This window comes from Pelodiscus sinensis, chromosome 2, assembly GCF_049634645.1.
Source record: "Pelodiscus sinensis isolate JC-2024 chromosome 2, ASM4963464v1, whole genome shotgun sequence".
NCBI lineage: Eukaryota > Metazoa > Chordata > Testudines > Trionychidae > Pelodiscus > Pelodiscus sinensis.
The window spans coordinates 193,228,940-193,242,736 of NC_134712.1; the positions used below are offsets into that span (position 1 = coordinate 193,228,940).

A 13,797-nucleotide genomic window follows, 5' to 3' on the forward strand; every position below is an offset into this window, starting at 1 on the left:
CCCCGGGTTATGTACAAGATAGGGACTGTAGGTTTGTTCTTAAGTTGAATTTGTATGTAAGTCGGAACTGGTACATATTGTAGGGGAAACTCTAGCCAAACATTTCTCCAGAGCTCAGTTTTATTCTCCCACACCTCACTTCCCTCAGTCCTTTATTCTCAAGCTGAGGTGTCTGCTGAGAAAAGCCGCTCCGCGTCTCCCTGGTCTGCTGTGGGGAGCGCTAGCTTCGCGTCTCCTTGGTCTGCTGGGGGGAAGCAGCTAGTGCGGGGTTGCCTCACCCCGTTTGTAAGTAGGGATCCGATGTAAGTCGGATCCATGTAACCTGGGGACTGCCTGTAGTGCTTTCCCAACATATTACAGCTTTCATTATGGGTAGGAATACAACAGAGTATAAATACTCTTCAGTATAAAACTTTCAGTTATATTAAAGTCCATCATAATCACCCACTTTGTCTTCTATTGACACTGTATTTGGACTTGTGCACAAATTCATGGGTGTATGTAAAATTGTACATGTAATGCCCTGTGCCTTAGAAGATTTTTACCACTCTTTGTAAAGCACTGAATATATTTCATAATGCTCTGTAAATTACTAATGATTGCAACATTTTCCTTTCTATTTTATTTTTTAGTGCCAGTGCAAAGGTTGCTCCACTGAACATTAATAAAGTCTCCAATAGCTTGCTTAATTTTGGTCGGAAGCTGATTGCCCCAGCTATGGCTTCAGGAAGTCCTGCTGGCCCAGCTATTATTGCTAGCGGTGGCAGCAGTTTTCCGTCTGCTGTAGTGCCCATCAGGAGCACAGTGGAGCCCCTCCAGCACCAACACCTGCAGGCACAACAGCAACAGCAGAGAATGATGAAGTCGGAAAGCATGCCAGTTCAGCTGAGCAAAGGTAAAAGTGAGAACTAAGAAAAGACTCCAGATGTGACATGGAATTCCACAAATCCCAAAATGAACCTTAGTCAAAAATCAGAAATATTTATATTGATTTTTAGTTAATGTTTCTATAGATCTACATTTATATAACTCAGAGTCAACTTGTTGCTAAATTCAGATGTATTTTCATTGTCCTGTGGTATCTTTGCACCTTAATGTGATTGCATTTAGAAATTGTGGTTGTAGAGAACATACTAAAAGGATTCTTTATTAAAATGAACAGAAAATGTTTATGGAAGAAATGGGGGATAAAACAACCTAAGACAAAGCCTTAGCTGCCCTCTAGATATTATTTTCTTCTCTGTCTCATAAATAGTTAATATGACATTTTTGGCTGTATAAATTCCCTCGTAGTTGATTCCAGACATCAGGCACAACCCTCTTTTGTAACTGTACTAAGTTCTAATGAAGGAACATAATGTCACTGTAAAATGTTCTGTGTTTGGTCTAGATCCCTTTCCTTTCAGGATTCTGCTATCTGATTTTGATTATAGTTAATAGCATAAATATTTGCTTTTGACAACTGGCATTGCACATGAAGTCCATATTCCTTTTAAAAAACACTGACTTTTTCTAGAGACGTAAAATGTTTCTATTTCCTTAAATTTCTCAATTTATTATTTTCCAAGTATATTGTGGTAGATTACAAGCTTGAGTGCTGATGTTGGTTCTCCCGAGTCCCATAGTAAGTGCACAGTAGGAAGTTGCATTTTGGTCAGAGCTGAAAAGATATGGGGAGGAAAATAATATAAAAACAATACTTTGTACATATAGGGCCCAAATTTCCTCCTCCTCTTCCCCCATCATATCAAGAGTATGACCTCTTATCAAGCATCATGTGGCCAGTAGGCGTTGGTAGAGCAAACCGCAAAAGCCCTGATTTTCCTGCACATGTGTACAGTAATTTGAAGCATTTTTCCAGGTGCCAGCATAGGTATCTGGCTGAAGTCCAGTTAAGCAGTTCCTCTGCAACTCCAATTCATACTCAGGGCATTACAGATACTACCCAAGGAAGGCTCCAATATGTAAAAGTGAAGGAAGGCCTTTGAATACTGGTAGTTGTATATGGGCTGAAGGAAAAACTGAAAACCAATGAATTCTTTCATGTGTCTCAGTTGAAGCAGGGCCCAGCCTGACTCACAGGTAGAAATGTCAGAAATCTCAATGATGCTCTTATTGAATCCTTGATAAAAACTCCTATTCACTTCAGTGGAAGCAGAGAGGCACCTAGAGGGAAACTATCCCAATGATTTTTATCTTTTTAAAAATAATATTCCCCTTTCAGCAATTTCACGGCCTTGTTTTCTTTGCCCCCATTTTTGTGAGGAAGGGTTGTAATAAAGTGAGGTCCTTGTAAATTGTGGAGGTTGTCTGCAGTAGATAAAAGGATTGAATGAGCTTAGACAGCTTGAAAACACTGGGTATGTGTAAACTAGGAAAAAAGGTGAGTTTCTAATCATAACAGTTAACACATTCTGAAATCCTAGTGTAGACAACACAAATTGTAGTTCTAGCTAGATTCCATTTAACCCTGGGGTTGCTCTGATTACACTAGAATTTTACAACATGCTGCCTCTTACATGTTAGCCATCAGGTTGTAAAAACACCATCTAAATACAGTAATGTCAGATCAGATTTCAGGGAGGAATGTCAGTCAAAGCAGAGATCTGTAGTCATGCTACTAATATTACAAAAGTTACCAAACAATGATTATTACAACTTCCTGCACAAGCAGCAGCACAGGGATTTATATACTGTACTGTTCCTGAAAAATAATATTAGTTATGTAAGTTAGAGATCCAGAACCAGTGTGGGCAGCATAGTTGGAAAAATCCTACAATTATGCTTCAGTAATGGACAGCATCCATGCATTGTCTTGAAAACTATTCCAGTTCAGTATAATAAAGGGTAATAAGCATCGTTGTCTATTTATTATTAGTATTTTCTTTAGTGCAGTATTGTCACTGATGTACACTGATTTGAGATTCCTCTTTATTAGTATAGCATCATTAGATGTCATTTAAAGACTAAAAGTCCTTGAAATCATTAACAGTGTAATTTTTTGTAAATGTAGTGAGAGTGGCAACGATTGCTATTTACTGTATCAGTTGACTACTGTTAATTTTTCTATGTAGATATTTCCATTTGATAAGCTACAGTTGATTGATATTTTTAAATTATAGAGTTGAGTCTGACAGTCCTGCGATTAGGAGGGGGTTGAAAAGTCACACCCATATGGTTATAGAAATGTAAAGTAATGTTACTGAAGGGGTATGAAGTGCTACCACCACAGACACAGAGAAGATAAATTCATATGTTTGGAGTAGCTGATGAGCCCTACTAAATACCTGGTTCTGAAAAACGTGTCATGGACTATGAAATCTGGTCTCCTAGAGTAAAAGTACACAAAACACCAGATTTCATGGAGGAGACCAGCATTTCATAGACTTGGGAGGTCCTGACCCATAAGGGTTTGTGGTATTGCCATCCTTACTTCTGACCTGCCTTCAGAGCTGGATGGACACAAGAAATGGCTGCTGGACAGATGGCAATACCATACCATGCCGTCCTTCCTTTTCCGCTGCTGCTGGCAGTGGCGCTGACTTCAGAGCTGGGCTCCTGGCTAGATCACTCTCCTGCCACCAAATCAGAAGGCATCAGTGTCACTGATGGCAGTGCAGAAATAAGGGTGACTATACTGCTATCCCTCTACAATAAGTTTGACACTTCCCACCCTCCCACAATCCCCTTTTGGGCCAAGGACACTTACAGCCACAACACCATGAAACTTCAGATTTAAATGTCTAAAATCATAAAATTTATTATCTTTAAAATCCTACAACTATGAAATTGATCAAAATGGGCCATGAATTTCATAGGTCCCTACTTATCTGCCTTGAGGTACTGATGTCTCCAGCCATGTCACTTTTTTTAAAAAAAATAACTGAAATGATCATTTTGCATCATGAAAGAAAGAGGTGGTAGGGAAGGGTTTGCCTTGGGTACCGTCCACCTTTTCACCTCAGACATTCTCCTCTCATGAAAACAAAGCAAAGACTTTGAGGTATTGCTAATACTTACAAAAAAGTAATGATTTGAAACCAGACTTATTTTTTAAAATAGCTTATTTACAGTTTATTGTGGTTTAAACTCAGGATACCATGGGGATTTTATAGGGGATTACTAGAGGTCAGAGAAATGTGTATAGATGGGGTCTTTTAGCTGAGGTGTGTATGTGCCGTCTTCTCTTTGCTTTAACCATTTTCCTTTCCCTTCCTTGCTCGCACCACTGTATTTCTCTTCAGTTTCCTTCCCACACACATTTTTTCTCTGTTGCATCTGCTCTCAGGCTGTCATTCAACAAACACCTGTGCACATGTTTAAGTACCTGAATACTTAAGTACAGTACATGAGTGCTGAAGTCAGGGGAATTATTCAAGTGTATAAAGTTAAGTCATGTATAAGCATTTGTAGGGTTGGAAATTTAGTCTTTATTTCTACCCACACACATACACCTTGCTTCCTTTTATTCCCTAATGGTCTCCGTACACTTCCACTAATATGATCCACTTGAGGTAACTAGAAACATGGATTTTCAGCCCAAAGTCCAATAGACACCTGCACTTGAAATAGTGCCCACAGTCCCATGTTGTTTAGGGTTCTGACTCTATGGCCTTTTCTACAGTCAGTGCTACATTGATTGATCTTCCAGGGGGCGAGTTAGCGGTCTAATAAAGACTAGGGATGCTAGCAAACATTTATTTTTGTAAACAAGTAAGCTGCCAGTCGTCCTGTCCCTCCCTCCCCTGTACTGCTGCCTCAGATACAGAGGCAGCAGCAGGGAGGGAAAGGAAGGAACAGGCATCTCCATCGGAGCTGGTACATGCAGGGAGCTGGCTTGAAAGCTGGCTTCCTCATGTGTCATCTGCCTGCCCGCTCCCCACACCCTCCGCGCTTGTTCAATCCTTTTATCCAGGGGCTCCCAAACTTTTTGACACAGGGACCAGTAAATCCATTCACGAGCTTTTGGAGGACCGGTAACATTCATTTGCATATTTGCATATTCATTAAGCATATGATGAATATTCAAATATAAGTTGTTTCTGGTCCTCCCAAAGCCCCCAGTGCCAGCATTAGCAAAGCTTTTGATACAGTCACCCACAATATTCTTGCCAGCAAGTTAAGGGAATATGGATTGGATAAATGGACTGTAAGATGGATAGAAAGCTGGCTAGATCAGGGTTTCCCAAACTTTTTACTTTAGTTGGAACCCATTTTTTTTAGTACTGTTTTTTGCAGCCCAAAAATATAAACGCATATTTAAAAAAAAGAATGAAAAATGAATACATTTTCAGTGTTTCACCCAGCTGCATCCTCCACCCAGCCTGGGCCAGGGCTTGGGGGACCTGGTGCCGCATGAGCACTCCAGGAGGCGGGAGCAGGAGCAGATTGGGGGTAGGGTATCTGGCTAGGAGGGAGGGTGCAAGGAAGGGTAGGGTTGCCAGGTGTCCGGTTTTGTACTGGACAGTCCAGTATTTGAAGGTTTTGTCCGGGAAAGAAATTGAGAAATTACCAGACATATAAAATGCCTGGTATTTTCTAATTAGGTAAGTTTTATTATAATTAGGTGTATCAGTTCTTAGCTGCGAACTGCCTGGCTGGTAGATGTGCTCACGCTGTCTGTGTGTGTGTGTCTATCTGCCAGGCAGTTCGCAACTACTCGAGGGAGGGTTTGTGGGGGGGGATGGGACCAAAATGGAATCCCCGGCCATGCTGACTCGTCTGCCAGGGTCCGCAGGGTCTGCATGTACCCGGGTCAGTCCCCCCCCCATTTCTCCTCCTGATCTCCCCAGTCCAGCCCTGCTGCCCCCGTCCAGCCCTGCTTCTGGTGGCCGGTTCCCCCCACTCCCCACCAATCTCCCCCGGTCAGCCCCACTCCCTCAACGATCCCCTTGACCAGCACCGCTGCCCTCGTCCAGCCCTGCTTCCGGCAGCCCTGCTTTTGCTGCCCGCCCGCTCGCCCAGATCTCCACAGGACAGCCCCGCTGCCGCCAGCCCTGCTTTCGCCAGCTGCCCGCCCACCTGCCCGGATCTCCACTGGACTGTCCCGCTGCCCCCAGCTCTGCTTTCGCCGGCTGCCCGCCCGCCTGTCCTGATCTCCGAGGGACAGCCCTGCTGCCCCCAACCCTGCCTCCCAGCGGCCGGTTTCTCCGGCCCGGTATTTTTTTCCCGTGGCCTAGTACCAGGCCGTGGCACATAGTTTAGGAAACGCTGCTTTTATCTGATGTAGACAACCTCCAAAATTTATAAGGACATTGCTTGATTACCATCCTGTCCCACAAAAAAATGGGGGCAAAAAAAACAAGGCTGTGAAATTGCTTAAAGGGGAACATTATTTTTAAAAGATCAGAAATCACTGGCTCCTGTCTCCCTCTCCCTTGATGCCTCTGATACAGAGGGAGCAGAAGGTGTGGGGGGTGTAGCCGTTAGAGTTAACTGATGAGCCTAGGCTTATCAGTTAATTGTGTAAACAACTACACACTAACACCTCTAATAAACACCCGCTAAATCGGCCACTGATCATGCTCCCATGTCCTATCGACTCTAGTACTCCACTGGAGAGAGAAGAGTATGGGGAGTCAGTGGAAGAATTTCTCCTGTCAAACCCCACAGTTTGTGGAGAGGGATAGGTCAGTGGTTTGAGCATTGGCCTGCTAAACCCAGGGTTATGAGTTCAGTCCACGAGGGGACCATTTAAGGATCTGGGGCAAATCTGTCAGGGATGGTACTTGGTCCTGCTGTGAGGGCAGGGGACTGGACTCTTAAGGTCCCTTCCAGTTCTATGAGATGGTATCTCTCCATATATTATATTAGTGGAGATGCCACAGTAAGTTGAACTAAGGTATGTTGACTCCAGCTACTCTATTCACGTAGCTGGAGTTGTGTACCTTAGTTTGATGTGCCCCCCCCCCTTTTTTTTAGAGCTGGCCTAAGCATGAAGAGAATTGGCTATAGATGGCTGCTAATTAGAAGGTTTTTGATCAACCATATCAGATCCAAGAGTGGTCTCTCAGGCACATAAGTGCACACCTATCCTGCTGGCAGTTTCACCAGCTTAGCTGGCTGACAGCTCCTAAAGGTGGGCAGCATGCTGCTGTTAATAAAAAAAAAAAAAAAAAAAAAAAGCACTGTACTTTGTAAATCTGAATGGTGCCGTCCCTGTCAAAAAGGCATTGCTAGTTTTCAGGGATCATGGTCATCCTGGGTTTTTTTGAAAAATTGAAGTTGTTATTCATTTACATTAATGTATAATGTATTGTAAACATGGTGGATAAGACAGATTGTTTACTTGTTTCTTGGGTCGAGGGTGAGGGAGTGGTAGTTGGAAATGCATTGCATACCTGACAAAATAAAGACAAAAATAGTCTGCTCTGGATAACATAACTCTTTCAGATTAGCACGCCTTGTTAAGAGTCACCAACTAGCTGTGGCAACAGTTCCAAAAGTGGTGTTGTGCCTGTTGCTTCTTTTTGTGTCCTATATGAGTATTCTCCTACGTGTATCTGTATTCCTGTGCTGCTGATCAGAGAGTTTAGGTAACCATATTCATTTGGCCCATATTTGTGCTATCTCTCCTCACTGCACACAGGCCAACCATCCTCAGGTCTTTCTCAACTGTCCCTGGCCAGAGACGGAGCCTTAAGCTGTCCACTAGCAGATCAGTAGCACCCCTTTTCAGTTGCTAATCTTTAGCTTTTAGAAATCCTTTAGCCTTCTTTGACTTTTATTTGCCCGTGCCCTTAAATAAATAATAAAAAGGTACGACAAGACTTTATTCTTTTGTTGATCCCTGGTGTGAGGGAACACCCTTGGAAAAGGGGATGTCTGGCTCTCCAGGTGTCTAGAAGCATCGCACTTGCAGCAATGTAATCCCAATTACAGACAAGCTGTTCCAGTGCATTCACTGTTAAATATTCTAAGATGCTCCCATGATGTGAGCTGTCATTAGTACCGACAATAGCATAGAGAGATCGATATGGACGAGGTCCCCATCTCCACTGACAGCACTACCAACTCTGAGATGCCCAGTAAAGCAGAATTCCATCAGGCCGGTGACCTGGCTATATTGTAAGTCTCTGCCCCTCAGAACTGGGATCACAGCACCAAGTGATGGCCAACCAAGGAGTAGTTCCCCACAATTATGTTATGCCCCTCTGATGTCAAATTAGGGACTGAACAGTGCATCGGATAGGGTTTCTCTGCACTCTTCCCTAGGTCCATATGGGACCCAATATCAACAGGGTCTGAGAATGTACCACCAGATGTGGCACCATCACTGTCTTTGTATGTTCACCCCCAAGCCCTATGTGAACACAGTGACCATACTAGGACCCCTCAGTGGTGCATCAATAGCCTGCCCCCAAAGGCACTGAGTATCATCTGAGAGCCACTTAGCTCTAGCATCGCAAGCCTGAGAACCTTGTGAAATGGAGGCGCAAGAGGTGGACACAAAGGAGGAGATCACACCCAAAGTACTGTATCCTCTTTTTTGCTGGACAAGTGGTCATGCCGTTGCCACGTTCCACGGTGGATTACTTCCACTTGTTCCAAGATCTGGTGAAGTGAGTGGCAGGCATTCTCCACACATTATTGCAGGAGGTTAAAGGTATGCACCACCAGCTTTTTGACATCTTCCATGCCTCATCTACCTCCAGAATTGCTCTCTCAATCAGTGAGGCCATTTATACCCTGCTAGTGTGGTATGTCAGACCCAGCCTCGGTGGCCCCAACATGCAAGCAGATGGACAAAAAATACTGTCTCCACTAAGGAATCACAGTTCCTATTCACCCACCCGCCATCCAGTTCCATCAAGGTAAAGTTAGTGAATTCTTGTGTGCATTCTTGTGTGTCACTCCAAGACATCACCCTATGACAGAGATGGGAAGCACCTGAGTCTCTTTGGTAAGAAAGCATATTCCTTGGTCACCTTACAATTTTGAATTGCCAAATACCAGGTACTCTCGGCAAAGTATGATTACACGGATTATAATAAATTGTTATTGATAAGCTGCTGGAGAGCTCCCAGAACTCCTTCAAGGCCTTATCTAAGAAGGGGAACTGCTGGGAAAAAACATCTTTGCAAAAGACACTGACCCAGCTGACGTGGCTGCCAAGTTCATCTCCACAGTTAGTGATGAGATGGGCACTGTGTCTTTACCTCTTGAGATTCCTGAAAGAGTTGCAGACCACAGGTGACAACCTCTTTTCGGATGAGATGAAGTTCTTCACTGAGAAAACTGATCTTTTTCCTCTCCTTGAAGGATTCCAGGGCCACATTCAGGTACTAGGAATCAATACCCTGGGGCAAGAGAGACACTTTATCCCTCAGTACCAACAGAGGCATTATTTGTCCAAAATCCCATCACAATGGCACTATAATCCCCAGAGAAGAAACGGAAAGTTCTCAAAACAAAAGCCTTCAATTGTCATTCTTTGACCCAACCACATGCCTCTAAGCTTCACTTTTGGCAGGCAGTTGGAGGCAATGCAAGAATACTCCCCACTACTACGTGTGACTGCACCATGGGACAGCATTGTGCAGTGCCTGGAAGCTCATAGCGTTGGACAGATTGGTCCTAGAAATCACCAGATCCAGATATTTAATTCACTTCACCTTCCCTCCCTCCCTCCGCAACACTTTTCTTCTTTCCTCTTCAGGGGCCCTTCTCACAGAACTCTATTTCAGCAGGAGATACATTGCAATTAGGAACCACAGAACCAGTACCTCAACATCTGTGAGGCAAGAGGTTCTACTCTTGCTAATTTCTGATACCCAAAATGAAGGAAGGTTGGAGGCCCATTCTCAGAGCTCTCAACTAGTTTGTCAAAGCCAGAAGTTCAGGGTGGCTATGCTATTAATGATCATTCTGTGACTAAAATAGGGTAATTGGTTTTTAGCCTTTAACCTACAAGATGCCCATTTTTACATATCAAAGTACTACCAGCTCAGACATTTCTTCAGGTTCACTGTGGGAAACAACCGTTACTAATACATTATCCTTGCCTTCATACTTTCATTGCTTGCTAACAGCATCCGAATTAAAATATTGTCCTATTCCTACTGAAGGAAACCCTATATTGATGTTGAGGTTAAATTTAAATCTTAAGTTAAGAGTTCTGTGTGTAGAGCTTGTTATCCTAAAAGGAAAATAAATGTGACGGTGAAAATGTTTTTGAAAAAGAAACCTGGTTAAGTTATTGCTCGTATATTGATCACAGGATTTCTTGTTTGTTCAGAAGCCACTTACTCTTTACTTACCAAGTGGTGATGTGTTCATACAAGGAAAGTTTCACCTTCAATTCATCTCTCTGACATAGATTGTACCTAATTTTTTGCATCTTTTAAACTACAGTACAAGATATAGATTTCCCTTTTGATCCTTGAATTGAAAAGGCTTTTGATTTGAATGCAACTTTATCACAAGCACATTTTAAATTACTGTTTTGAAAATGAATGCCACCAAAACTATGATCACCTAGTGTCCAGACACCAGATCACTATTTATTTTGAATGTTTACGTTTCTGAAGCAGTTGTTGTAACACAAGATCTTATTACCCAGCATGCCCTTATGATGTGTCACTCAACACAGTCTCTTTGAATTCACTATATATATAAATTCCCTGCTGATTATGTCTGGAAAAGAAGTATGCTGTTTCTGGAGCAATAGGGAGCAGCTATGTTTACTCTAAGCTGAGTTGCATAATAAAAATAGAATAAACTGCTGTCTAACAAGTGTCTGTTACTTTTTTGATTTTTGTACTACATTACTAACATAACTTCATACATGAATAAGAACATTAAAATTAAAATCAGCATCATAAAGTTGTGAAATTAGCAGTACCCTAAAACAAATTGGCACTACTAAACATATTTTTCCTCTGCTCTTTACAATAATAGCACAACTCTCTGATACTAATTTGTGCATTAGTATGAGCATCGTGCTATTATTGTGAAGAGCCAGAAGCACGTTATGTTTAGTTGTGTAAATTTGCCCACATATTCCCGTTAAAAATCTCTTTACTCATTGGATTTTTACAGCATACCTGCTTTATTAAAAAACGTTTTCTTTTCCAAAGCATCCTATTAATATTTGCCTACTCTCTTACACATTTTTCATTTACTGATTTTGCTTGCTTTATGTTGTTTGTATGGCATCAGTGTCACCATCTTTATTTCAATGAATTGTATTTGTTCTTGTAAAAATCCTAAGATGTTTTTATTTATTTACTAGGAGATGTAGTTACAGTCAATGAAGCACAGATGTCTGTTCCTGCTCAGAATCTAACAGCCCTCCAAGGTACAGTTGCTATGGCAACTCATAGTATCTCTTTGCTTGCAGCATTATCATTGGTCTATCAAGGAACCCCCCACTGATTTCATCTGTGATGTTTCCATTTCCAGTTCTTATTAACTCACTGTCCTCATCCATCCACTGAGTGGCACTGTTGCTCAGAACAAAAGAGGTTTCCCTTCAATTCATTAACATGATGATGTTGAATGTGCTGTGATACTGATTTACATTCACCATTGGCCAGTATCTCTGTCTACTAAAAATTTGATTTATCTTGTATTTTGTAGTTAATTTCACACTTTGTTGATATTCCGATGTTCTTTTTTGTTACATATATTCACTATGATAATCTTTAAATGAGGCATTATGGAGCAGGAGCTTACTGTAATATGCAGGAGATGCATTTTGGTAGCTTACTTAAAGTGACAACTTAGCCGCCAGAATCTGAAATATTAAGATACAAATATCTGTGTGTTGAGTTTTTTAAATAATTTGGAAAAACTGAGTTTAAAAACTTGATATCAGTTATACTATTGGTAAAGAAAGGGGAATTGTGCCATAGTTTATATGAACTTTGAAAATAATTAGCAAAGGAAATCAAGTTAAGAAACAGCACCTGTAAAAAACATTCTTTTTCAAATTTCAGTACTGTAATATCCCAGTTACTGCAAATGTCGTATTGTAGATGAGCAGGTCTGAGTTCTCTTCATTTCTCCTTAACATCCTGTTTTGCTTTGGCTTTCATGGCATAGTCCTCACTTGGTTATCATCCTCTTCTCCTTTTTGTTGACCTGCAGATTGCTCTCTCCTGAGTCTTTATCTTGCACCATTCTTTATCCCTAAACAGCCTTGTCAACTCACATAGATTGAACTACAACCTTCATGCTGACTGCTGACAAATCAACTTCTCTACAGCTGTTCTCTTTTCCTGCTGCTCAGTCCCCGATTTCACTGTGGACTTCCAGTGTTTGTTTCTATATGGCCCATCTGAAATTCAACCTTAGTAAAGCTAAAAACAAACTGTTTTTCTTTCTTCCTAAATCTCTCCACTTTCCCTCACTGAAATTATTGCCACCACCCTCTAGGCCCCTGGAAAGTAACCTTTGCCCTTTTACTCCTATTGTTCCCACATATCCAGTGTGATAGGGTGTAGTGAGCTGGGGTGGCCGTTCACTGAAACAGAGGGGGAAGAACCCCTCTCTAAGCCCGGATGGGCTGAGCCTAGTCCTGCCTCTTTAACTCCCCAGGAATCAAGGGTCGGGGTAAGTGGTATAAAAGCCCAGTACAGGAGCTTAATAGGGCCCCAGACACCAGAGGAAGCAGAAGCCTGCACTGAGCTCCTGAAGCAGGAGGCCACTGAGGACCTTACTGAGGCTGAGGTCTGGTTCAGACTGCAAAGCCCCTACACCAAAGTGACCCTTTTTACCCTGCCCGAGGGATCAGATGCCGATGCTTCCAAGGACCTGCAGCCACTGTGGAGAAAGGTAGACAGTGAAGGGGAATTAGGAACTGGCCTGGCATAACCGATGACTGTCAGACTGACCTTATAGTATTTTAGAGTGTGTCAGCATGTTGCGGGCCAGATCCTTGCTGACCCCAATGGCAGTGTGGGCTGCCACTGCTAGGACCCTGGACCTGGTAGAGAGGGCCCACATCCCCTCTGCCACCCCACATACCAGATGGCAGTCTTGCTCTCTCTTGCCAGTGATTGCTGTCTGTTTGCCTGCCCCACCCTGGGCCTAATTGTACTGTGAATGACAGTTGTTTGTGTCTGCCCCACCCTGCACTGGAGCCTGGGCCTTCTTGAACTGACACTTTCTATTTGTCTGTCTGACCTGCCTTGAATCAGGGCCTGGGCCTATGTGCCTTGGGAACTGTCGGTGTTTGCCTGCCCTGCCCTGTACCAGAGTCTGGGCCTTCCTGAGACTACATTTGTTTACCTGCCCCAGGGCCTGGGCCTTCCTGTGAGCTGTGGTTGTCTACCTGCCTGCCCTGCTCCAGGGCCTGGGCCTACCTAAACTGCAGTCTGCTGTTTGTTTGTCTGCCCTGTCCTGCGCTAGGGCCTGAGCCTACTGAGACTAAGAACTTTTGTTTGCTTGTCTGCCCCACCCTGCGCCAGGGACTGGGCATGAGTGAATTGGGAACAACTGGGCATCTGTTTGCCCTGCCACAGGGCTGGGCCCCATGTAAAGACTGGGCTCTGTGGTTTTTGTTTGACTGCTCCACCCTATACTCAGGGCCAGATCTTAAAAGGGGGACCACTGAGCATCTGTTGATAAGCCCAGAGCACAAGTCTGGGGCCCAGGACTGAGCCAGGTGGTTTACAAAGGGTCAGAGCAGAAGGCTATAAAAAAGTAGTGGAGGGGAGATATATAAACCTCAGACTGAGGAGATCCCTGCACCTAGAGTAACAGGGAGGGGCTGTTTTAGAATCAGCAGAGGCAATCAGGGGCAGTGGAACACCTGGGGCTAATTGACCAGGCCTGTAGAATCAGGCCAACCTA

General features: G+C 43.2%; 1 protein-coding gene across 6 annotated transcripts in view; it reads left to right on the forward strand.

The window, feature by feature from the left end:
• The window catches only part of TBC1D5 (TBC1 domain family member 5), a 515,710-nt gene that overhangs the window by 423,744 nt on the left and 78,169 nt on the right, over positions 1-13,797 (forward strand). For 5 of the 6 annotated variants that reach the window (XM_075922103.1, XM_075922104.1, XM_075922102.1 and 2 more), the window contains 2 exons: positions 633-895; positions 11,234-11,299. In XM_075922103.1, the coding sequence (XP_075778218.1) occupies positions 633-895; positions 11,234-11,299 (329 nt within the window). The remainder of the gene's footprint in view (positions 1-632; positions 896-11,233; positions 11,300-13,797) is intronic. The other variant, XM_075922105.1, reaches the window with a different exon arrangement.